Here is a 26,171-nt window from a genome sequence, read left to right as displayed (position 1 = left end):
CAGTGATCTTAACTGCCGAGCCTTGTGTCCAACTCCGACAACTCTTTCAACTAGAGTTGAATGTGAACACATTCAGATGTTTTTGGCTTTGAAGGCAGTCTGGGCTGTAGTTGATGCGCATTGCAAATGTCCTGAGTATGTATTAAACTAGTTGGGATAAGAGATACTAGACCTGGATGGAGGTGGGGGTTCCTTGGACTTCCCACAGGACAGGGAACCCTGATTGCTTTTCTGGATGAGGAGGGGGGGACTTAATTGGGGGAGGGGGAGGGAAATGGGAGGCGGTGGCGGGGAAGAGACAGAAATCTTTAATAAATAAATAAATTTAAAAAAGAGAGATTCTGGATAATGCAATATTTTATTACTTGAAGTCTTCTCACTCCAAATTTATTTTGTCTCCATACTCTTGATTTTTGAACTGTCATTAAAAGATCATATTCTCTTTTGTTAAGATTTGTTTTATTCTCTCTCTGTGTGTTGGTGCGCGAGTGAGTGTGGGTATCCGTGGAGGTCAGAAGAGGGCATCAGTTTATCTAGAACTGGAGTAATAGGTAGCTGTGAGCCACCTGACATGGATGCTGGGAACTGAACTCGGGTCCTCTGCAAGAGCAGAAAGTGCTCTTACCGCTGGGCCGTCGCGCCAACCTCTAGGAAGATAAGGCCAGTTAATAGATCCTGTATTTAGTTTTGAGGCTTCCCTAGGCCTCAGATTTATCTTTTCAACCCCTGGGATAACACAAAGTACTGGAGTGGAGAATGTACAAGAAATAGAGCTAGACATGTGTTCAGCACTGATGATGCCCTGAAATAGATCTTTATTTTATTGAAATTCAAAGAGGGGAGTGACTTAATTTACTGTTTGCCTTGGTTATGCACTATTCTGTAACCTGGGTGAAATTGAGGTAGGGGGTGGTTCTTAAAGGAAGGATCACAAACTCCACCCAGGCCTCACAGTGGTGGACCAAACTGACCCAAAGTGCTCTACAGTGTTCCTAGCAGTTTTTTCTTTCGCTGGATCCCATCTTGGCTTCAGGGGTTATATATGTCTGGGAAACGGACACTGCAAAGTTCTGCCTTGTTCCCTGCCCTGAAGCTAAGGGATAAATATAGATCTCAACCACTACAGAAATTTGGCCAGGATTCCAAGGGTGTGGATGAGGGGCAGTGACTGATGGGGCCACTGTGACATGTGGCCTAGAAAAATGCTTCTTTCTATCCAAGACCCTCTTCGGGATAGGGAAGGTTCAAGAAGGAGCCTTTGCATCTAAGACATAATACACATTTTTAGGAGTTCAGGAAGTGATCGGGCAAGGAATATTTTATAGGTGGCTTGGAGAGCGTGGCCAGAAGAGGGTAGGGAGAGCGAAGGGAATCTTCCCTGACACCCTAGATCCTTTTGCGTGAGATCAGCCTTACGAAAAAAGCAAGTTATTCTTGGACATCTCCCCTCACCCTAACTCCCACCCACACCCCACCCCCTTGCACACACACACACACACACACACACACACACACACATGCATGCACGCACACACGCACACACATACTGATATTCAACTCTCAATTGAGAAGAATATGACTTAAGATTTCCACTGAGTCCATCATATTTCGGGTGCTGGCGAAGGGCAAGAGGTGGAAAGGCACACGAAGGGGGCGGTGAGTTGCTCATCCTCGTGACCCAGAATATCTCCCCCTCCCTGTAATGATGAGCTTGCTTTTCCAAAAGGGCTTTCCTTTGATTCCAGGAAGGGGCCAACCAATGAGAGAGGAGCATGTTAGATTATTTTGGGGAAGGGCTCGTGCCAGCAAGGTTCACTTTTAGTAGGCGCCAAGTGTCCCCAGCAACCAGTGTCTCCTGTACCAGCAGAAGCTCCAGAACTCCGACCTACTCGCCTGCCTCTGCTCTGCAGCATCTTGGCCCGCTGAACAGCCATGAGAAGGCAGCTCCGCTCCAGAAGGGCTCCGGCCTTCCCTTATGGTTATCGCTACAGACTTGTGAGTCTCGGGGAGCCGAATATTTTGCTGCCCGTTTTTAATTGGTTGGGTTGGGTAGACCTTGGATTATGGCTGTCTTGCCTTGGAATAAACAGGAATAAATAAAGTTTAGAAAAGCCCAGACTTTGCAGGAAAGTGACTCCCAGCATCCCAGGGCACCCTAAACTGCCGAATGGAAGGAGGGCTCACCTTTATGGGGGAACAGAGATAAAGGAGTGGGAAGATACCAGGGAATAAGCTTTATCTTAGGAATCTAGAATATGAACAGACCTTTGCAGATGGAAGCAGAGGTTTCACTGCAAGAAATTTGGCCAGGAGAAAAGGGAAAAAAGAGGAAATGCAAGGCGCTCCCTGGCCAGCTGTCCCAGCCCCTTTGGGTGGTGGCTTTTAGGAACCAGCTGCTCTTTTTCTAAGGCAGAAATTCAAACTATAGCTAAAAAACACAGGATCCTTGATAGGAACCAGAAGGACGCCTAGCCATCCTTTCCCCAGCACCACTTGCTCTGCTGAATGAGGCTACTGCTGATAGTTGCCTTCGGAAGGTAGCAGGGTGCCAGATTGACTTGCAGGTTGGTGGGGACCCCAACATGAGAATGTGTATATTGTTTGTAACTTGTGCTCTTTCCACTGTGTTTCTTGTATCCAATCTCTGGAAGCTCCGGCCCACCATCACCCTGTCATTTCATCACCCTGTCCGCCACCTTGCCTCATCACACACATCCGTACACACTGGTGCACATGTCCCTGCACATAACTCCCACATCACCGCTTACTCTCAAGTTCTTTACAAATGCATTTGGTCCAAACGTGTCTTTACATTTACTTTGCTCTAAGCCATAAGTACGTGTGTTGTATGTACAACACTCTCAGGAGGGGTATTCTGAAATGCAAGAAGGTTATTAGATGAAACCCAAAGAAAGCAAAGCATAAACCATTTTTCTTTGTTTATGGCCACTTATGTACCTAAGAAATTAAGGGAGAATTGTCAAGAGCAAGAAAAAAAAACACAACACAATTCTTCTAACCTCATGTCAACCACTAAGGAAATTTCTTATCACTCTGATATAGAATCTTTATTTTAATACCTGAAGTTCTTCTCTCTTAAGACCAGTCAGTCTATGGAGTATATATAGCTGTACATTACTTGGTTTCTTTTCTATGCTGAATTGCTAAAATTGTTGTACTTAATTTGAACTATTCGCCCAGAAGTTTGAATTTTTAAGTGCCACAGGGGATCTTGCTCATTATAATATCTGATCAAGTTAAAATAAATCGTTTGATGCAATTGTATGTCTAATTTTTTTACTTTTAAATCAATCATCCATTCAGACGTTTGCATGATGTTACTCGGTGCAAGATCCAAATTTATCCTTTGGGTCATATTGCTTGTTTGTGTATTTGTTCAGATATTTATATATTTAGATTGCTCAAAATGGAGCTACCTCCTGTCCTTCAGGTTTCCCTTTTAGGGAAACAAGAGGGCCCCAGCACACGCCCACTACCATATCTGAGCATGTTCACACTCCCTATCACATGAGGATGGTGCCACTTTAGGAAACTGACAGAAACAGAACCTTGGAGATGAACGTCCTCATCGCCAAAACATTTCCTACTGGAGCGTGTTAAATAATTGCATGAAAGTGCATTTTCCCAAGGCTTTCGTTAACAAGGAGCCTTTGGGAAAAGCCTGTCTTGCACGCTGTGACATTTCCCTATCCCTGCAAGCAGAGAAGAGGAAAAAAGATATTTTGGTTCCTGAAATAAAACTCAGGTGGTAGGAATCCATAAGGGGGAAAATAAGCTCCAAGAAGATTAATTCTTCCTTGGAGGATAAGACTTTAATGACAGCCATTTTAATAAGATTATGTGAAGCACATATCTACAAATAAAATAAGGCCGTGCTTATGGCCAGCTGCTTCCTTTGCAGAGCAGAGGTGGTAGGGCAGGCACAGGCAACAAAAGGAAGTTGTTCCAGAAATATAAAAGGATTTGAAACCCTTCCTGATGAAATGTCACATCTTAAATTCTGGGAGAATTTGGTGCATGGGCTTTCTAGGGACCATGATGACTAGCCAGTCTAGTATGTATAACTTCTGAGGTTAAGAATGACGAACTGTGAGAACCATCCTACAGAGTCCAGGCGGGAGCCCTGAGAGTATCCACTGAGTACCTTGCTGTGAGCTTCACACTGTGAATAGGCCACAAAATGGTAGGAAATATGGACCTTCCGCCTGTGTGTCCAAAGCCTGATTTGGGAGATAGCGTGAACATAAGTTCACACATGAGTGAAACATTTAAGAACGTGCATCAGTTCATTTAGCAGTGAATGATAGGCAAGGTTGATTTTCCTAAGCTTTATACTACGAGTCCATGTCAAAACATCCTTGATTATAAGCACCTACATGTTGGGAACACAAACTCTAAGACATTATCATGTTCATAAATCTGCTAAGCCACTTCTAGCCACTTGTGTTCAGTGTGATGGAGGAGAAACTGTGCAGAGTATCAAGAGACACAAGTTCCGAGACTGTCAACTCTGTCATGGATTTGCTGTGTGGCTTTGGCCAGATCCTCTCCCCTCTCTGGAGCTCATTTGGACAAACCTAATTTGGAAGCCCCCGTAAGTTCTGATATGGTATGTGATGTGGAGCTGTGCGTTTGAACAAATTCAAGGGTGCTCGTACTCAAGAGCTAGCGAGCTCTGGGCAGGCTAAATGCAGAGGGCAGAGATCGGTCCTTCTGTAACACTGTCACTGTTCGGAACAATCCAGTTTGCTTAACTCTGCTCAAGGCAGCATGGGTAGCTGAGTGCCCTCTAAGTGGCCTTTGAGGAATCGGGCAGAAAGGGGGCAGCACTGAGCCCATGGCTTCTAGCATTTGACACATCCAACCCCAACAGGTGCACCAGCCCTGACACTCTTCAGACTTGGATGGCACAGAGAAGGGAGGGTGGCCTGATTTTTTGCTCGTGCAGTAAGCCTTGGCAAACTCCCAAAGAGCAAGGATACAAGCCTCCAGCCTTTACGTCGGAGGCATGGGAAATACCACTGTCGATGTCTGGGGTTTTCTTTTTCTTTCTTTATCTCTTTCTGGTTTGTTTCACATCTCAAGTACTGGCTGGAATCAATTGACATATAGATGCTGAGTACTTACTTTCTGCCCAACTTTTGATTTTACATTTTTATTTAATTTTTAGAATTAAAACATAACTACATCTTTTCCCAAGCCCCTTTCCTCCCTCCAACCTCTCCTATTTACTCGCTCCCTTTTAGGCCCTTTCAAATTCATGGCCTCACTCTTACTTTAACTTGCTCAGTCTGTTTAGTGTTAACTTGTATATGTATGGATATGCCCAACTTTTTAACTAAGCTACTGGGGAAAACAAAGGAAGTATCTGTTGGGATCTCATGTCTCAGGGGGTCTGTCTGTCTAGCTTAAGACAGGAAGCAGGAAATGAGTCCTTGTTTGTGTCGGGAAGGCTGTGGAAGTTTTGAGGAGGGGTACGGCAGTTGGCTTCTCCTCTTGATAGCTGTCTGAGCCTATTTTTAGACACAACTTAGGATGGTGAGGTCAAGCAGCTGAAAGTGTACAGAGCATTAGGACAAAGCTGGCTTGGGCTGGGAAGTTGCCATCATAGGCATAAATGTCCAAGACTGCTCGGCCCTTCAGTTTGAGCTCAGCTCAGTCCTGATAGGTCCAAGTTCAGTGGAAGTCCAAGGCCCGGGACAGAGCAGTGACATGAAATATCATAGAGAAAGAACCTAAATACCTGACGCTAAAAGGTAAATTTAGCACCACTGTGGAAATAACAGGGCTTCAATATGGACTATAGAAAGAATGCTTCCTCCAAAAGAGTGGAGAAGGAAAATTCACCTCCTGCAACAATGGGTATTTTTCTGGGCATGTGGAAATTTGAAAAACCTCCAAATAGTGAATGTTTTCCATTTACTTTTGGCTGGTGGGCTTTGCCATTGGGCTTGTGTTGCTCACAGAGAGCTTCGCATTTTGTCGCTGCTCCAGGATGACCAGGATGAAGTAAATCAGAACTACTTAGCAGACGAGGAGGAGGAAGCCGAAGAAGAGGCTCAGGTGATGATGGCTCCTGGTCTGGAGGAAGAAGAAGAAGAGGAGGAGGAAGGAAAAGAGGAGGAGGAAGAAAGGGAGGAAGAAGGTCAGGGTCAGCTGACAGGCAATGCCTGGAGGCGGAAATTGCAGACCGTGACTGAATACCTATGGGACCCAGAGAAAAGGATGTCTCTGGCCCGAACAGGTCAGAGTCGGAGTAAGTCCCATTCATCCCAATGCCCCAGTCTGGTGTCCTTGGCTTTTGATGTGGTATCCAGAGCTCCTCGGCTGTCCAATCGACGGGTTTGTTACAGACTTCTCCTAACATTTCACAGAAAGACCAGTGACATCCTTGAACTGAGAACAGATCAGCTGCATCAGAAAAGCCACTAAATAGACAAACAAGAGTGAATGAAATCTACTAGTCTCAATATGCAATATAAAATAACAGTGGATTGTGTGTGTGTGTGTGTGTGTGTGTGTGTGTGTGTGTGTCCCAGGCCTGTCACTTTCTATGCATATGACTGACTACAGGCTTAGCCAAATGGGGAGGTGGGGGATTCTGCATTGCCTCTCTATCAGAATCAAGGAGTGACTAGCATTTGTCCAGTATAGGATGAAATTCATAAGATTGAAAAGAATATGTAGAAGACTGTGTCTAGGATATGAGAGCAAGCTCCTGCTAACCCGACCACGGCTTTATAAAGTCTTATCAGTTCACTTACCAGTGTCTGAGAAAGAGAGCCCCGAAGCCTGTCCAGACCCCAGCTTCTGAGTGCTTTATGCCTCCATGGTACATACAGAAGAGCTGCTTTTAAAGAGATCATTGCTAGGGAATAAGGTTGAGCTTCCTTGTTGATGGATCATTGATAGAATTTCATATCTTAGCCCTTTAACTTTAGATCACAAATTATCCAGAACTCGACTCCCAGGAGTACTTAAACTTACTTCGTAAACAATTGCTGCGGAGCTTTCTCCTCAAAAGATTTTGTGGGTAGGAAAATTCATACTTGCCACATTCTGCACAGCCCAGCAGAAAAGAAAGCAGCTGCTGGTTAATCCATAGAAGGAACTAGAAAAACACAGTGGGCGTCATGGATGAAGTAGTAGTCCCCTGCTGCCAAGTCTCGAGGTTGTTGAAGTCAGTGGCCCTTCCTCCCAAAGGTCCTTTTGGCCAAGATTCATGTGTTTTGTAGCCAATGTTGCTAATTCAGCTCCGTTTGCATGAAGTAGCCAACTCTATTTCCTGAAATTAGGAAGAGCAGGTGTGAGGCTCTAAACAACGCCCATCTCCCTTTGCTCCTCCTCAGTTCCCAGCCCCACCCCTGCCCAACCCTGAAACTGTAACTAATGTACCACGTAAGGGACATTCCAATGTCCTGGAAGCTACAGACAAATGCTAGTCACTCCTTGGAGCTCCAGAGGGGGTCCAACTCTTTCTTCCTCACCTGAAGAGGACTGGTAAATCTGGCGTGGGAAATGCAAGTCCAATTCTGGGAGAGGGGACCCATACTTTAACCCTTAAACAACCATTGGCACTTCACTAGACATCATCCATATAAATTGCTGTGGTGGATGACAAGCCGTGGGACAGCAAAGAGGGGTGATGTAGAAAGGTTCAAGTGCTTGGGGAAGACATAGCAATGGGGATGCTTAATTGTAGGCTGCAGCCAGACCCATGGCACATAGGTCTTGTGCTAGTGCAGTAATTCAGACACCTGTCTGCAAGACAGCAGAATATTGACAAGAATCATGAGGTAATAAATAATATTATTATTATATTTTTCAAGTGCAAAAACAGGCTTAGAAAGGCCTAAAATCACACAGTAATTTATAAGTAACTTATAAGTGACAGTTCTGGGATTCAAATACCAGAATTCATCCTCTTGCCAGAATGCCTCATTATCTTCATGAATTTGACCAATGAGCAAGGCCCTCCCTGATTTGTAAGGTCTCCAGAGATTAGAAGCGCTGTTGGGTAAAGAGTTGGGAGCATGAGCCCTTAGTGGTCTGTCCAAGCTTGGGTGGGGACTACTCGGGACAGAAACCTAGAGGAGGATCCCATGTACAGCTATCTATCTGGAGGAGGAGAGATTAGAGAGATTGATGACTGTAAGTGTGGCAGTGCTTGCTTTTGCCTGAGGGCTGTGAGAGACCAAACTAGCCAGTCTCAAGGTTACCTCTCCCCGCATCAGGCTAAGGGGACTCACTAGTAGTGCCACTATCTTATCTATAGCTTTCTGGTCCACATATTTTAAGGAGGAGAGAAGATATTGCCAAGGGAATAAACAGGTGATTCATCGATTACCCTACATGCATGAAATTGAATGTCTTGGTCCCCTAAGATGGCTCCAGGCTGTTGGTCCATTCCCAGGATGGGAATGGGAGTGGAGAAATGGAGGCAGAAACACAGGATGCATCCAGTTAGGATAGCCAGTGAACAACAGGCAAGAACCACAAACACACAGACATGGTTGTTTCTTCTCTGGGAACTCCAGCGAAATCAATGCGTCCATGTTTCAATTTTGCTTTAGTTCATCTTACACAAACATAAAGGGTCAATTCCATTTCCAGCTGGATTACTACAGTCACTCTCTCTCTCCCCCTCCTCCACCAATTTTATTTGGTTCGTGGTTCAATTTTCAGAATTAACATTTGAACTTATTTTGGGGTACACTGGAGTTGTATGGTTTATCCCAGTTTCTGGTTCATGATTCAGTTCAAACCTTTAGTCCCAGTATCATTGGCACATCTATGAGTGAAGGCAAATACGTTTGCCTGAGAGGTCCCCAAGGAAGGCTAAAAGAGCTCTGGGCATCTAGCTCATGCTCATTTTTCTCACCCTGCTATATAGTCCTGGAACAAACATAATCTTAATACAACACAGAGAAGGACAATTCATATAATCATGCATCTGAGCTTATAGCAATAATAACAATATTAATAATAGCAATAATGATGGATGCCATTTATAGAGCACTTAGGATCTGCCAGGCAATGTGCCATGGTGATGACATGCATTATTTAATGTTTATTTAATATATCAAGTACTACGCTTCTGTCCTTGTTACCAAATGAGGACACTAAGGCCCAGAGTGGCAAACCTCAGATCCAAGATGAAACAGACAGAAGTGGTAGAATCAGGATAAGATTATGAAAAGACTGAATTTGGGATACTGTCAGGGATACAGATGAATATATGTTGTAGATTCTACAACTTTCCCAAGTTCACATACAGCAGATATCAGTGATTAAGTACTATTTTCTCCTACTGTCTTCCCCACCCTTCATTAGTGTTCTTTTTGGAAAGAAGAGCAACTTGAACTTTGCTAAGGATGAGTAAGATTTGAAATAAGTAGTCAAGGATAAGCCTTGATTAGAAGTAAGTCCAGTGGAAATGAGTCAAAGCTTTGAATTCTAGATCATGTGAAAAGCCTTGATTAGAAGTAAGTCCAGTGGAAATGAGTCAAAGCTTTGAATTCTAGATCATGTGAAAAGAAGGGCTGCTTTTCAGTCCCTTGCAAATATCTATAATCACGTTGCTAAGTCTCTTTAGGATACCTGACATAATGAAGAACAAATGATCTGTATTCAGGACATCAGCCATGGCCTAGAAGACTCCCAAGCAATGTCCCCACTGCGCTCTGTTGAAGCCCACTCCCTATAATCTTGCTTATAGTCCTCATGTGCCCGGCAAGACGCTTCTCTGAAGATACTGTAAAGGGAAAGCACTTTCAAACCCCTGACACAGTCAATCTTCACCAGTTCCAGATTGACAAAGTCCAATAAGAAAGGAGATCCTGAATCTGCCTGAGTTGATTTGGGTTCATGAGTCCAGTGGGGAGGTGGGGCTCATTGGCAAGCACTGACTACTGCCATCTTCAATTGCTCTACAGGTCTGATTTTAGTCATTTACTTCTTCTTCTATGCCTCCCTGGCTGCTGTGATCACGCTATTCCTGTACATGCTGTTCCTAGCCGTCAGTCCCTACATGCCAACCTTCACCGAGCAGGTGAAACCTCCCGGTGAGTGTGCCCAAATGCCCTGCATTGTCAGAGCTCTCTGGACAGAAATCCGCTTGCACAGCATGTTCAGCCTCAATTAACTTGGGTTCTTCCCGGTAATGACTTAGAGATTCAATTATTAAGAGGGAAAGTAAAATGGTACTTGGAAAATTATGGCCCTTTTCATTTTGATTGCTGTGGGGGGTGGCAGGGAGGGAAGTGTCATGGGAATCTGTATAGGAAAAAAAATCCAAGAATGGGTTAATCTATCCCAGACCTGTTTCATTGCCAGGAGTCATGATCAGACCCTTCGCTCATAGCCTTAACTTCAACTTCAACGTTTCCCAACCTGAAACTTGGCAGCATTATGTGGTCAGCCTGAATGGCTTTCTCCAGGGTAAGTTGCCCTGAGGAGTGAAAAGCTCTTCAGAAAAGTGGTGGGTGGCCCGGAAAGCTGCTTTAGTCACTCCTACCCGCCATGGTCCTCTGCTGTCTCACATGCCTGCTTGCACCCTTTATAATTTTTTTTAAATGCTCCGATTGTGTGTTGCCCTATGTGAGCTCTCTAAGACACAGAACTTCTTTTCTCTTCATGAGCACACTGCACCACCTACTTAAATCCTGGGCACACCCAGGTGATTGGCTTCCTAAGTGATCTCTTCTAAATGATCATTCTGGAGGGAGCTAATGGTGAGGAAAGGAGACTGTCCTCCGAGAGGTGCAAGATCCCTGCCTCCTGTATGTCCCTGGGGTAAGAGGAGTCTGGGATGAGCTATCTTTGAAGAGGGAAAGTAAGTGTCTTCTTGTAACAGCAATTTATAAACGAGTCAGAGGACTGAAGCTCTGCCTAGCACATTGACCTCAAGTGTGTTGAGAATTCCCGTGTCTGTAATGTTCTCAAATGAATGGCTTTGTCTTTCACTCTGTGAACGCTAAGGTGGGAGTAGCTTGGAGCCTTTAGGAGAGAGAGCAGCTCTCTGTTAGCCTGGGGTCTGCAACATCAACATCACACAGGTGTTGGTAGAATCTCAGACCATACCCCATAGCTATTGAACTGGTCTTCATTTAAAATTTTTCTAGTGGCCGGGCGGTAGTGGCGCACACCTTTAATCCCAGCACTTGGGAGGCAGAGGCAGGGAGATCTCTGTGAGTTCAAGGCCAGCCTGGTCTACAAGAGCTAGTTTCAGGACAGGCACCAAAGCTACAGAGAAACCTTGTCTCGAAAAAAAAAAAAAGATTCTGTTGATGTGTATGAACTTTTCAGTGTGAGAAATGTCATGATTCCTGACCATGCTGGTGCCATTTAAGCAGGAGTTAGAAGTTCAGCTTTGTATTAGTATTTGTATTAGTATTTGTATTAGCTTTGTATTAGTATTTGTATTTGTATTAGTGTACTGCTGTTTGGGGTGAAACAGCTTCAGAGTCCGCACCTGTAGAATGACAGAGCTGGGTTCTTTCTGATCCATGGAGTTCTATTTTGGGTCACAAAAGTATTTTGGGCATCTTAGTCAGCATAGTGTCTTTCTTTAAAAATGCTTGTGAGCTATTTCAAGGATGCAAGTTGCCAGCATTTCTGCTGAGGAAATCCCTGCAATAAGATAGTAGATGGGGAAATACCAATTTTGTCCTGATGATGACGGCAGGGAACAACAAGAAGGCATTGGGTTACTTCTAAAGAGTCGATGGCATGTGACTGGGGAGATGGCTCAGCAGTTAAGCCCTTGCCACTTGCCAAGGGAGCAAGAAGACAAAAGTTCGGATCTCCAGAATCCTCATATGCTGTATGGCTATGGGAAAGAACCTGTAACTCCAGCCTCGGAAGGCAGAGGCATGCAAAGCTGACTAGTGAGACGAGCCATATTGTTGAACTCTGTGCTTGATTGGAACACCCTTGCCTCCATAAATAAAGTGGAAGAGCAATCCAGGAAGCATCCCAGCATCAATCTTGGGTCTCCACATGCACGTGCACATGGATGTACCCGCACACATGCAACACACACCACGTATGCAATACATGCACATGAAAATGAGAAAAAAAACTAATAGATACGATGTCTTTCCCAAAAGGACCAGTATCTGAAATCCATATCCCAGAGCATCGGTTTCATCCCTATGAGTATGGGAATGGTGCAGTGAGTGCCACACCCATGCCGCATTTTTAACGGAACTACCTCAAGAAAAATGCTGAGTCGTGTGAGTGCAGTTTCTATTTTAAAAGTTAGTGTTTGAGCATAGTTCTTATTCCTGTAAAAAGATTAAAACAAATCTTTGAATTAAATGTAGTTTTGTCAAAATAAGTTCTCTAGACTGGGAACATAGCTTAGTGGGAGAGCATTTTCCTATAATGTTCAAGGCCCAGGACTGCAAGTAAGAGTTCCAATGGAGGAGGTAGATAAAGAGACAAAGTGGGACCCATGTGTGAAAATATTATAACAAAACCTGTTTTCACTACTAACTTAATTGCAATTCAACATTTAAAGTCAAGGAATTTTGAGAAATAAAATAAAGTAACCAATTTAACATCTCATTATATCCAAGTTACAACCTGTCTAGACATGGAGCCTGCAGTCCTTTCTAAGTTTTGCCTCTGGTGGGTCAATCTTTTCCAAAAGAGTGAACAGCTTCGGACATAACAGCATGTCTGGATGCAAGAGGGTTCACTGAACCCCGCCATCTAGGGTGGCGCAGTACATTTTCAAGGCCCAGTTTTATGGACTCCGAAGGCTCCAATAGTGAACACGCAAATAGCTCCACTTCTCTCTCTGAGATAAGTAGCTGGGACAGACGCCCCATTCTGTCTAATATAAAAGGACCAAAGTACCTCAGAGTTAGAGAAGCCCTCCCTCCCTTATTTGCTTGCTGGGGACCCTGTAGCTGTCTTCAGTTTCTAGACTTCAATGTAAACCTTCCTTTTGCAGTGGTGACTTGCCTCTTTAGAAGTTGAGGAGTCTTCTTGTTTTTTTTTCCTCCTCTTCTCCCTCCTCTTCTCTCTCCTCTTCTCTCCTCTCCTTCTTTCATATCCCTCCAGTTCCTCTACCTCAGTCACCTATGCTTGATCTCAAAGGGAGACATTTCCTAAGTTGAATTTAAGGACTTTTAGGCTAGAAACAGCCTCCTGACATATACTGTGTCTTGATATGATATAGCCCCTCTTACAAAATCTACTGATACAGGCCTGTTCCTCTCTCAGAATAGAAGGGACAGCCACTCCAACTTTGCTGTTTGCCATATCCAAAGAGAAATAATGGGAAATGGAGAAAAGGTATAAAATGATCAACTTCTAACCCTGAGACGGACACTTGAAAGTTCTGAAGAAGTGAGAGGCAGTGGATTATACTAGCAGCTGGGCTGAGAGGCAAGCCGGCTTCCTTGAGCAGTGGCTCTCAACCTATGGATCACAACTCCCTTGAGTATAGCGTAGCAGATATCGTGTGTATCCGATATTCACATCATGACTCACAACAGTAGCAGAACTACAGTCAGGAAGTAGAAATGAAAATAATTTGATGGAGAGGGGGTCAGCACAACATGAGGAGCTGGATTAAAGGGTCACAGCATTGGGAAGGTTGAGAACCGCTGTGCTAGAGGGTTGGCGCTGGAAATATCCCTTGGTACCTAATACCAGTCCCCAGGGATTGTGGTAGAACAAGAGGACTTCAGAAGGAGTACAGGGACTTAGAGAAAAACCACTGAAGGTGTGGGCTTCCCTTCTGGCACCTCTCTAACATGATCCTTTGCCACCCACATGTGCTCTAGGCTATAACGACAGTCTTCAAGAGGAAATGAATGTAGATTGTCCTCCGGGACAGTTCTTCATCCAGGATGGAGATGAGGATGAGGACAAGAAGGCCTGCCAATTTAAGCGCTCCTTCCTGAAGAATTGCTCTGGGCTGGAGGACCCTACTTTTGGATACTCTACTGGACAGCCCTGCATCCTCCTCAAGATGAACCGGGTATCTTAGCCCTTGGGGTCTGCTGTGTTAAGTGGATGCGTGGGTAGAGAGCATGGAAACCACATTTCTGCTGGACTCTGGTATGCACACACTGCAGCTTTGCCCATCCTTATCCACATCATCAAAACTGCAAGCAGCCGGACACATTGACCAATTAATTTTTTTCTGAACATTTCCTACACACCAACCTGCCCCTTGAGGGCCACTAGTTGAATGCAATAGAGTGTGTCTCTAATCCCAGCACTCAGAAGGCAGAGGCAGGAGGGTCTCAAAATTCAGGTCAGCCTCTGTCTCAAAAATGGAATGGAAATCCAGAGATGGTTGGAACACAAGCAGGGTTGACACTGGGCGAAGATGGAGAGCGATTCTTATGCTTTTATAGCACTTAAAAATGCACTGTTCTGGGCTGGGGAGATGGCTCAGGGGTTAAGATTACTGGTTACTTTTCTGAAGGACCTGCATTTGATTCTCAGCTTCCACGTGGCACCTGTCTCTAACTCCAGTCTCAGGGGATCTAACACTCTCTTCTGGCTTCTGTAGCCATCAGACATGTATATGGTGCATGCACATACATGCAGGCGAGTCACCCATACACATACAAATAAATTAATAATTAACTTTTTAAATGCACCTTAAAAAAATATGTCTTCCTTAGGGAGTGCCAGAACCTTTTTGTCAAATATAGTCATTGAAACTAGAAAGTTCTTTACATCTTTTTGGTTATTTTTGCAGTAGTCTTTTATTCTGTGGATGGACCTAATACACAAATATTTCAGGAAGCAAGCTGGGCTACACAACTTTGAAGTTGTTTGTAACATTCCTAAAAAGGGGCATAGATGAAATTTAGGCATGAGGAGTAATGAGCAAAGGCAGGGAGAAAAATCCCATTTTTACTGTGAAGTCAGTTTCTTCAAAAGTAAATAAATAGGCCAGGGTGGTGGTGGTAGATGCTTTCAATCCCAGCAATTGGGAGGCAGAGATAGACAGATGTATGTGAGTTTGTGAGTTCGAGGCCAGCCTGGTCTACAGAGTGAATTCTGAGACAGTCAGAGCTGTTACATAGAGAAACCCTGTCACAAAAAAATTAAATAAATAAATAAATAAATAAATAAGTATAAATATATAATTAAAGCAAGCACTGTTTTTTTTTCCACTAGATTGTAGGCTTTCGTCCTGAGCTTGGAGATCCTGTGAAGGTAGCCTGCAAAGTTCAGGTAAATTCTCCTTTGGAGTAAGTATGGTTAGCGCTTTTGCTTCAGTCAATCAGAGATAGTTCTTCTGTTGCAAGAACTTCTACATGGGTGGTAAGTAGGAAAAGCATTAGTGTTTTTCATAATTTTTCTTCCTTTTAATGTATTAAGGTCTTATTTCCAGAAAGCATTCAGTATGTGTACGTGTGTGGGCACATGTGTACGTGCGTGCGTGCGTGTGTGTGTGTGTGTGTGTGTGTGTGTGTGTGTGTGTGTGCTACACCTGTGAAAGCCAGAGGCTGAACCTCACCTCGGGGCCACAGCAGGGAACCAGACTGTGCTGAGACATTAATTGGGATTCTGTTTACACTCTTGCTTTTAGCTCTAATGGCTTGCTTCTTTGAACCAAACAAGCAGCTTTCATTAGAGTCATTAGTCCCTGATTTTAAAACTGAACTTCACATTTTACAGCAATGACCAGTGGCACTGGGTGTTGCAATAACAAACGACTACAAGGGAGGTATACACAGAATCCATTAATATGCTAATTAACGGTCCTTCAAGGGACCATTAACTCCTATCTCATCTACGTCAGTTAGCTCCTTTGTAGGCAAAAGCTCTCAATCTTGGCATTGCTTCTTAAACATTGTTCTCTTCTGTTCAGTGACGTCATCTGCATCCTTTAGCCTTGGATAGTTGCCTTGCAAACGTTGTGAAAATAGTCATTGGCAGAACTAGGAATCAAGCAGACAACTCTAGGCTTCATAGGGGCAGAACGGAAAACAGCAAAAAAGACTCATTCAGCCACCCAGCCACATTCAGCAAATGTCTATTGATCACTTTCTACATGCTAAGTGTTTAGCTAGCTGTTGGGGATGCCTAAGTAAACACAACTGAAATCAGGGCCAAGACGTCTTAACAGGCAGAATGAAAGGTACCGTGGGGACACGGAAGAGAATGGCCAGTCCCGCGTGGAAAGTGGTAATAAGGAAGATGAGCTTCCTGAGGTCAGGCCGTATTTGCTAGCTGAGTAAGGTGAGAAGAGACGAGCATTCCTTCTGTTCAGATGTATGTGTGTGTGTATAAAGTCACATGTGGGCTATGACTACAAACTAATGGAATTGATCCCACAGGCCATCATTAAAGATAAATTCATTCGTTTTTGAATATATGAATAAGTCATAAAGACCAACGCAGTTGAAAGTAACAGCAAGTGCTGTGCCACTGAGCCACATCCTAGCTCTTAATCTAACACATTAATTGGTCCAGCTCCTATTTGCATTTCCCTAATGTAAGCTGTTCATTTTCAAAGTTACTATATACTGAACCTTACTAAAAAAATAGAAACATTAACAGTCAGTATACATTTAAAAAATCAGTAGTGGTCAAATCCATACTCACTTGTAGCAATCAAGCAGGATGAGGTAATAACAAAAATTGAAGTATAGGGTGCTCGGTTTGTACCAAAACCTGTTACAGCATACTGTATATAGTATATTAACAGCCATAGTTCATGGCACTCCATTACCTGGTGTCGTGTAATTCAGGGTAGTCCTGTTTAATCATCCCCCTTATTTGGGTCCTCTTGCTTACTGTCGGAATTTTGTGCTCAGTGATTAAGCAGTACAGAGAACGCAAACAGAAGCATGCGTTCATGTGAGCTAACTATAGACGGTGTGGCTATACTTCAGGCTCCTGTGTACTTAATGTGACTTCCAGTAGAACTAAACCTGCAATGGGAACTTAGGGAATGTTCCCTAATGCATACCTGCTTCAGTTGCAAAATCCAAGGCCAGGTAGCATACTGTGATTCTTTGGAGATAGGCTACAATCACAGGCTCTTCCTAGAAAAGTACAAAGTTCTCAACTGCCTTTGAAGCCTTTCTGCCTAGGACCCAAGAAACCAGAACAAAGTCATACCGAGTAACTTTGCTCTCAATCACCCAGGCCTTCAATATGATTTTCTTTGAACTATAATGCCAAGGCACAATCACACCCGAAAAACGCTTCTCTGAGGACAAATCAGGGTTGAGCCCTAGCCAATTCTGAGTTTAGGTTTGAAACAATAGGTTGAGAGTCACATAGTGATTTTACCTGAGCCAGAATCCCTTTAGACTGGACTCTAACTCTCTCTGTAACCCAACATTTCACATTTATCTGTTTTTGCTTACAGAAAGGTGACGAAAATGACATTCGATCCATCAATTACTACCCAGAGTCGGCGTCTTTTGACCTCCGCTACTACCCTTACTATGGCAAACTGACTCATGTAAGCTGTATCCTTCTTTCCCCCTTTCATAACGGGCTCAGAGACAGAGGGAGAGCTGCCTGGGATTTGTGAAGATGAAGGAGCAGGTGGTGGTAGCAGACAAGTGAGCTGTGGATTACAATAGGAGTGGGGGAGGGGACCCCATCCACACATTCTAACAACCGCACATCCTTCCAGACCGGAAAGGCTGTCATATATGGTCTTATCTAAGCACTTCAGTTTACAAATGAGAAAATTGGAGCTCAGAATGCAGAAGGGATTACCCAAAGTCACCAACCAAGCCAGGAGGAGACATTATTAACAGTGTGTTTAATGTCTAAGTAATCACACATTCCTGTGGGCCAGTTCAGGCTTCGTCTCCACTATAGGATCTTGAGGTATACTAGCTCTCGTTTGATGTATGGTCTGATAGCCATAAAATCAAATCATTCTGAGTCAGAATTGACTTCCCCCCAGAGGATAATCAGACAACTTGACACTGACTTATGAGAGAGCAGTGTAATTTCTCGAAAGCAGGGAAAGCATGTTAGTTGCTGGAATCACTTGGGACTCGGCATCATGATGTCTGCACAGTTCCCTTTGCCGAGGTTATCCTACCTTGAGCCTCTGATCACCACCTCCCCAATCCTTGCTGCCATCTTGGTCCGTTTAGAATGTATTGTTCTTGCCTCTACAGGTTAACTACACCTCGCCCCTGGTCGCAATGCATTTTACAGATGTGGTGAAGAACCAAGTAGTGCCTGTACAGTGCCAGCTGAAGGGCAAAGGCATCATCAATGATGTCATCAACGATCGTTTTGTGGGGAGGATAATCTTCACCCTGAACATAGAAACCTAGGAACTTCTGGGGGCCACTCACACCGGTTCTGGTTTCATTTTGTGTTATCCCTGGTAGCACTTCGATTCCTTTTTCTTCAGTTAAGACACAGCCAGATGGACGCCTAAGACCAGATCATCTTTCCTTGCCTTTGACGTGTGTATGAAGTGATATTGTGGGACCTGCTTGGTTTTTTTTAAGGTCGTCTCTCCCGGTGACAGACTATATTAATTTCCTCTCCTTCCCTTCAAATTCAGACCTCTTGATAGAAGTCTCACTATCCACAGCATCTGATAGCATTCATATTGTCAGGACAATGTCTATCATGTTTTCTTCAAATGTGTTGGTTTTAGAGGTGATATTATTCCCAGTCAGGTGGGTATTCTAACCCACGACGCACTCACCTTTAAAACTGCCTTCCAAGGTCTTTCCTCAGAAACTAACACCAGACAAACCCAGACTATACAAAACTGAAAGCCACTCTCCCTACCTAACTTTATATAGGGGTAGGGGGCTTGAACATTTGGCTGTCTCCCATAGGTGACTTAATACTGATTCATGATTCCGTTATTTTCCGCCAGGACAGCAAGCAATGCTGGCAGGTTATTGGTCTGGGATAGAGATGAAGACCTTCTGTGAGACGTTTTGTGGAGGGAAGTAGATCCTAGTGCAACCAGGGAGAAGTATTAGCATAGGGAGGCGCTGGTTCTTGATTGCTCTATAGTATAACCAGCCAAAGGCAAAAATTCTTGCAAACAAGTTTTTCTCAACTCCTAACAGAAGAGAAAACATGAAAAAAAAAACTTCTTTGGTCAAATCGTCTTGGCCCGCTTGCTTGATAGTTGTGTGGTTGCCTTTGAGATCAGCAGGGATGGGTGCCTTGATCCCCCAGCTACAACCTTGGGGATTGAAATTAGGATTCTCCAACTAATACGTGGCAGGACAAAAAGCTCCTGCCAGGCCTCCCTGAAGCCAATGCTCATTAGCCAGTTTTGCATTTCCTTTAAAAATCACACGAGGCAGATGTTTATCCAGGTTGTGTATCAGCCAAGTTGCTTTGTTTTTTCTTTGGCCATGTGACCATTCCAATTGCTTCTTAATGCCTCCACCAGAGGGAGGGCTGGAACAAAAAGAGGAGGCGTGCATTACAGAATAGCATAGTGTCTCAGGGTCCAAAGCAAATTAGAATTCCACTTCCAAGCCTGCAGTTTGGATCTACACTACAATGTTTAGTTTCTCCAGGAAGGGGCAACTGAAAGCCTGACAGGGAAGACAAGTGAAGACGTGACTATGATATAGGGTAACGAGAGATACAGACATAGTATACGGAAATGCTATGGGGAACACAAGGGACAATAACTCTCTCTGGCTAAGAAAGTAGCAGAGGGAATTGTGCACTTAAAGCCATAAGCATGAAGCAATCATCTCGTGCTTTGGTAATTCTGAACTGTTCACATGAGAGCTCAGAGGAAAGGCTGGGACAGTGGATTTCATGAGTATTTAGGGACGATGCATGAGAGTCTTTAAAGCATTTTAATCACGGAATCTCTGTGTGCACATTGGCATTTTAGCCAGAGCACTTGGGCAGTAATAACATAAGGGATGAATCAAAGACAGAGACGACAAGACCAAGACAGGAATTGAGGGGAAGGAAGAGTATAAAATGACCCCAGAGTTTTAAGCTTGGCTAAAACCAATGAGATAGTGATATTGTTAATCATGACTGGGTATAAAAGAGAAAGAGATTGGAGAGGAAGTTGCTGAGATCACTTTGGGACAGATTTAGCTTGTGGTTTCCTCTGGTCAGACACTGCTGCGGAGATACAAACACGTGTAGAGTAGAAGAGAAGGAAAGCTGAGAACAAAAACAGCGCTTGGTGAAGTGAACTGATTTAGGAAGTATTTAATCTTGGGAACTTGAGCCGATTCAGCTTGGGAACTAGAGCCACAGATCTAGCTCCTAACACGGTGCTTTTCTCTGGGTTTCGTGGCAGAATGGACTGCTGTTGCTCTTAGGACTGCCCCTTCCAGACCCTTCTAAATCTTCTGCATAGATTACAGAGGGGCTGGCCGCATTTAACAAGCAACTGAAACAGGTCAGTTGAGCAGCAGAGTGGGCCTATGTAACACGGAGATGTAAAGAAACTCACTCCTCCAGCCCTACTTCCTCAACAAGTTCAAGTTTCCTAGCCCTTGAAAGGAAGAATAAGGAAATGAAAACGACAACAGCTTGAGACCGGTTCAAAATGACCTCTGTCCAAACCTCAAGGTTTAACAGCAAAAGAGTATACAGCAACAAATCTGGGAAGGCTCTTTAGGGAAAACAACCTGCATTGCCTCTGACTCCAGGTCCAGTGCTCTTTCCACTCAGAGCCACTGCTTACCAGGAAGTGCCTACCATCTTTTGAAAAAGCATATCCCAAATCATATCCCAAACATTCTGAAATATATCAAACTTAAGATAGTTAACAGTTCGCAGGAACCCAACTACTGGTGCTATATTTTATACATAATACATGGTCCTGGTGAATGTGTTTAACTATTAGATAAGAAATTAGAAATGATCTTGTCATGTGTGTTTCTCATTCAGTGGCAGATATCACGTTCACACGTTCCAAGAAGTTTCGAAAAGGACTAAGACAGTTTGGGCTGTCAGCTAGAACATGGAAAAAATAGCTTTCTTATACAAAACTAAATATTATACAGAACTGGATTAATGAGTGTGTTCGTTCATGTGAGAGTCTAACTGTTCAGAGTTGATTCATTTAAACAGGCTCCCATACTGTGCTGTACCAGGATTTGATTTGGATACCATCTGTTGCAATGCACTTGGTTTTACTTGATTGTCAATGAGAAATACTACTTCCACATGGCTTCATGGTTTTGTTCTTGCTATACTTTGTGTATGGTTTTTCACTTTCTACTCCTCTAAAATGATTATTCTAAAGTCATCTTTCTTAGGCATCCATTTACTTGGGGTCTTCATGTAGAAAATATTTATATTGTCTTGGGGAATTGGTGGCAACAATAAATGCAATTTAAAAGCAATATATGAATTTCTTTTTCTGAATCTTACCATTGATTTTTTCCCCCCAGAGGAATATGGGCAGCAAGCCATATGGGGGGAAAGCTTGACAACTGATATTCTATTAGTTCAAGACTGGTTGGTTTTTGTTTTTGTTTTTCAATATTGTTTTTAACTTGTAGGGTTTCATCTATAGGGACATGAAGTTAAAAGCTGTTTTATTTAAGGGCATCTCTCTTTCCAACATCCATTCTCCATTTCCTAAAAAAACACTTTGTCATAGCAACCTTACTTTGTCATGTTATCCCACCTCTTTGTTTCCTAAACAGGAATTTGCTTTGTACCCCTAGGCTAGTCTTGAAGTCACAATCTTCCTGCCTTGCCCCCATCAGGGCCAGCCTCTTCCTTTATCAAAGTTGAATCCTGCTATAAATTGTTCTTTTTGTTTATATGAGACATGGACACTGAGTGATGCTTTGAGATAGGGGGATGGAAACAAGATCTCAATAGAAACCTGGATTGTTGTGCAATAATCGGTTTGTACACTATGAAGATGTGTCTTCACCAAGGTGCCTTCTGATTGGTTTAATAAAGAGCTAAATGCCCAATAATGAGGCCGGAACTATAGGAGGGACTTCCAGGCACTGAAAGGACTCTGGGAAGAAGAAAGGTAGAGTTGCCAGCCAGAAACTGGTAGGAAACAGGAGGTGCAAGATGGAAGAGAGGTAATGCTATGTAGCAGAATATAGATTAATATAAATGGATTAATTTAAGTTATAAGAGCTAGTTGAGACAAACCTAAGCTAAAGGCCAAGCTTTCATAATTAATAATAAGTTTCTGTGTCATTAATTGTGAGCTGGTGGCCAAAGAAAAATCTGACTATACTGGATAAGGGACTTCCAGGTTTATCTGACCACATAAGTGTCCCCCAAAGCAAATCTTTCATGGATGTAGCTGTTAAAAACAAATATCCCCAGCCCAACTCTTTATTTAAGTTAGAGACTAGGTTGTAGCAGGAATACATTATTGACTTGGGAGCTTCCCTGGCCAAAGTTCTACTAGGCTGATATGGCTTGATTTGGGGTGTATCAAGGAAAGGGAAAATATGCTTTTCTGTTCTTGGCTCTTCGTTACAATCTGTTCTTTTACTGGGCTTAAATATCTGTATATATTTAAAAGTAACTTAAATCATACAAAAATGTGATTACACTGTGCATTTCTCCAGGCAAAAAGTTTGGGGAGGGAGGGGGAAGAAGGAGGGAGAATGAGAATGTGTGTTGGGGGCGATGAGGACAGACAAGATTGATGGATGTGAAACAGAAAGAAGAAATTTAAAGGCTCCTTCACAAAGTTCTTCTGTAGAATATTTGATAGGGAGAGACAAAAGATTTGAGAAGGACGTGATCGGCTCCCCCTGACAGCTTACTTTCCAGAATGTACTGCCATGCAGGCTTCTGGATCAGTATAGCACTGATCAGAGTCCCACTATGAAATAGATAGTAATGGGTAACTTGATAGTAACTGGGAGAAGGTTTAGTTACAAAGGTATCGTGTACAGAAAGCATAAATGTAGGGAAATGCAAATAGCACAGTACCCAGCCAGTAAGGGTTGAACACTTGCCACTTCCTAGACCCCATGGTTCAGGGGCAGGTGTGGGGTGTGTAGAGTTGTCTGTCTGGAGGAGAGCAATGGCTTCATTGAAGGGTTAAGAGAGCCTAAGTGATAGGTCGTCATATAGAGAGAGGAAAAAGGAGACTACATACTCAATCTTCTTCCCTCTGTCTCCTGCTAGCAATTCTCCTCAGTCAGACTACAGAACAAAACTAGCAGCTACTGATGTGATCCATGAAGGTCAGCCTCCCAGGGAGGAATACAGCACGCAGAATGGTAAACATGTATCTGGGAGATTAAAGAGCGGGTACCTAGCGCAGCTATCAGGTGGAAGTTCTGTGCGGAGATTCTTTGAAGCCTGCAGAATATAAGCAGTCCCAGAACGGACTCCAGTCACGGGGTCAATTGTACCTTTATACCTACTCTTTTCTGTGCCTGTTCGGTCAAAAGCATTTGACTTAACTGTGGTCGGAAGCTTTTCTCTCTTCTTCAATATCCATTCTCTTTGTAAATGTTCCGACTTTTCTAATCCAGCATCCTCTGGTACAGCATATTAAATTATTTTGCTCGCGCGTGACAAAACAAACCAATGAACAACAACAGCAACAAAATCCAATTTTGCTTCAGGAGAAAAAGGGCTGCGAAGTCTGAATATAATTTAGCTTCTGGTATAAGCCATGCCCAGAAACTCCAATACTTCATTAGGGACTAGTCTTTCCTTCTCCAGATCTCCCTTCTGCTCTCCATCATGCTAGCCTCATAATCAGGCTCACAATCAAGACAGGCTCAATTCAGGCAGAAAACTGCCAGAATTACTAGACTGTACCCTAAGAGCTAATGTTACCTTGAAAAGTGGAAAGGTCTCTCCTGACAGTTCAAATTTGAGTTCCTTCAAACTTTCTACAAAACAGCAAGGAGATGGACACTAACGTATTCATTCTGAGAGCCCTGATACTGGAAAAGACAACTAACTATACTTATTTTCCACAAGAGATGGTGAAATTCTCAATGAAATCCTTGAACATTGAATTCAAAAATGTATTAAGAAGGTCGCATCAATGACCAAGTTGGTTTCATTCCAAAGATGCAAAATTGTGTTTACAGTATGTTAATCATTAAGTACAATTCAACACGTAAGGAGACTTAAGAACAGAACCCTCATGATCATCTAAATCCATGAAGAAAAGGCCTTCCACAAAGGTCTAAATCTTTTTGTGATTAAAGATCTGAAAAACTAGAGATGGAAAGTACAGGCCTTGGAACTGGAAAGATGCCTCAGCAGTTAAGAGCACTGGATGCTCTTCCAGAGGAACCAGTCCAGTTTCCAACACCCATGTGATGGCTCACAACAGTTTATTACTGTAGCCCCATGGAATCTGAAGCCCACTTCCAGTGTGCAGACAAAATACACCCCCACATATAGAATTAAAAATTTAATAGCGGGATGTGGTGGCACACACCTTTAATCCCAACACTCAGTAGGCAGAAGCAGGCAGTTCTCTGTGAGTTTGAGACCAGCCTGGTTTACCGATTGATTTCCAGGACTGCTAGAGCTACACAGCTGAGGCCCTGTCTCAAAAAAAGAAAGAGAGGAAGGAAGAAAGGAAGAAAGGAATATGCCTCCATGTAATGAAAGCTACACACAACAAATTTATAATCAACATTATCCTAAATGGGGAAAACTTGAAGCACGATTCAGAGAGAGAAATTGGGGTTCAACCTGAAGACCCAAAAAGAAAAGCAAACAGCCACAGCCATTGCCTCTTACCTCGACCTCAGTCCAGGAATCTCAGAATGAGACTGAGCCTGAGAGTTGTCTTCTCCCATTTTATAATCCTCTCTAGTTCTAGGATTAAAGGTGTGCACCATTACTATCTGGTTTCTATGGCAAGTTAGTGTGGCTACTGGGATTAAAGGTGTGTTATTGCTGCCTGGTTTATAGGGCTGACCAGTGGGGCTATTTTACTCCTCTGATTCTCAGGCAAGTTTTATTTATTAAAATACAAATGAAATGCCACTACACAAACTGACAGCATTTACTATAACATTGGGAACAAAACAAGATTTCCACTAAATCCACTCATTCAATTTAGTGCTCAGGTTCTTAAGACAGGAGAAAGAAGTAAAAACAATACAATTAAGAAGAAGACAAATTATCCCCATTTATAGATAACATGATCTTATACTTAAAAAGATACATAAACGTCTCCACCAGAAAATTCTTAGAAGTGATAAACATTTTTTTTTTTTGCAAAGTAACAGGATACCAAATCAATACACAGCACACAAGGACGAGTGGGAGAGGGCAATGAATGAAAATAAAGTACAATGACATGTGTAAGAAAATGCTAATGACGTCTTACACCTGTAAGAATGGCCAAGATCAAAAACAGGGATGACAGCTTATGCTGGAGAGATGTGGGGTAAAGGGAAGACTTCTCCATTGCTGATGGAAGTGCAAACTAATACAGCTACTTTGGAAATAAGTATGGCAATTTCTCATAAAATTAGGAAACAACATTCCTCAAGACCTAGCAATACAACTTTTGGGTATATATCCAAAGAATGCTCAATTGTACCACATGGACATGTGCTCAGCTATGTTCACAGCAGCATTGTTTGTCATAGCCAGAACCTGGAAACAACCTTTAAAAACATCATATTGAGTGAGGATCTAGAAAACATTATATTGAGTGAGGTAGCCTAGATCCAGAAAGACAAATATCATATGTACTTCCTTAAAAGTGGCTTTTAGAAATAAAGCAAAGAAAAACCAGCCTACAATTCACAATCCCAGAGAACCTTAGACAACAAAGAGGACTCTAAAAGAGACATACATGGATCTGTTCTACATGGGAAGTAGAAAAAGACAAGATGTCCTGAGTAAATTGGGAGCATGGGGATCATGGGAATGGGTAGAAGGGGAGGGAAAAGGATAGGAGGGGAGTGGAGAAAAATATATACCTCAATAAAAACAATTTAAAAAATCACACGAGAAAAATGTTTAAGTTCATCAGTAGATAGAAATAATAAATGATGTGGGATTCCCTTCTGTATGTTGTTAATACCATTGGTTAATAAAGAAACTGCCTTAGGCTTGCAAAGGGCAGAATGTAGGAAGGTGGGTAAAACTAAACTGAATGCTGGGAGAAGGAAGGCAGAGTTTAGAGAAGCCATGTAGCCCCATGGGAGACAGATGCTGGAACTTTAGCCAGTAAACCACAGCCTCATGACAATACA

The 26,171-nt window shown here is 43.1% G+C and overlaps 1 protein-coding gene across 3 annotated transcripts; it reads left to right on the top strand.

Annotated features, from left to right (window-relative positions):
- The first annotated feature begins 1,860 nt into the window (after positions 1 to 1,860).
- Positions 1,861 to 21,309, top strand: Atp1b4 (ATPase Na+/K+ transporting family member beta 4). 3 transcript variants are annotated; one of them, XM_075958181.1, is made up of 9 exons: positions 1,909 to 1,995; positions 2,652 to 4,630; positions 6,016 to 6,265; positions 9,957 to 10,085; positions 10,357 to 10,461; positions 13,821 to 14,017; positions 15,175 to 15,231; positions 17,381 to 17,476; positions 18,153 to 21,309. In XM_075958181.1, the coding sequence occupies exons 2-9, from the start codon at positions 4,628 to 4,630 to the stop codon at positions 18,312 to 18,314; spliced, it is 999 nt and encodes a 332-aa protein (XP_075814296.1). In that variant the 5' UTR covers positions 1,909 to 1,995; positions 2,652 to 4,627; the 3' UTR covers positions 18,315 to 21,309. The 3 variants fall into 3 exon arrangements, with proteins under 3 accessions (XP_075814295.1, XP_075814297.1, XP_075814296.1); XM_075958180.1 differs by lacking the exon at positions 2,652 to 4,630 and having other exon boundaries at positions 1,861 to 1,995; XM_075958182.1 differs by having other exon boundaries at positions 1,907 to 4,615.
- Positions 21,310 to 26,171: the final 4,862 nt, after the last annotated feature.

The sequence above is a fragment of the Microtus pennsylvanicus genome, chromosome X (assembly GCF_037038515.1).
Source record: "Microtus pennsylvanicus isolate mMicPen1 chromosome X, mMicPen1.hap1, whole genome shotgun sequence".
Lineage (NCBI taxonomy): Eukaryota > Metazoa > Chordata > Mammalia > Rodentia > Cricetidae > Microtus > Microtus pennsylvanicus.
Note: the sequence above shows the minus strand (reverse complement) of the source record. Positions and strands in the feature narration are given on the sequence as shown.

Excerpts from the sequence above, each read along its gene's own strand:
- Atp1b4 (XM_075958180.1), top strand. The coding sequence starts at position 1,933 with ATGAGAAGGCAGCTCCGCTCCAGAAGGGCTCCGGCCTTCCCTTATGGT. Across the intron at positions 1,996-6,015 it reads ATGGTTATCGCTACAGACTT|GATGACCAGGATGAAGTAAA; the intron begins GTGAGTCTCGGG and ends TCGCTGCTCCAG. Across the intron at positions 10,462-13,820 it reads CCTGAATGGCTTTCTCCAGG|GCTATAACGACAGTCTTCAA; the intron begins GTAAGTTGCCCT and ends CATGTGCTCTAG.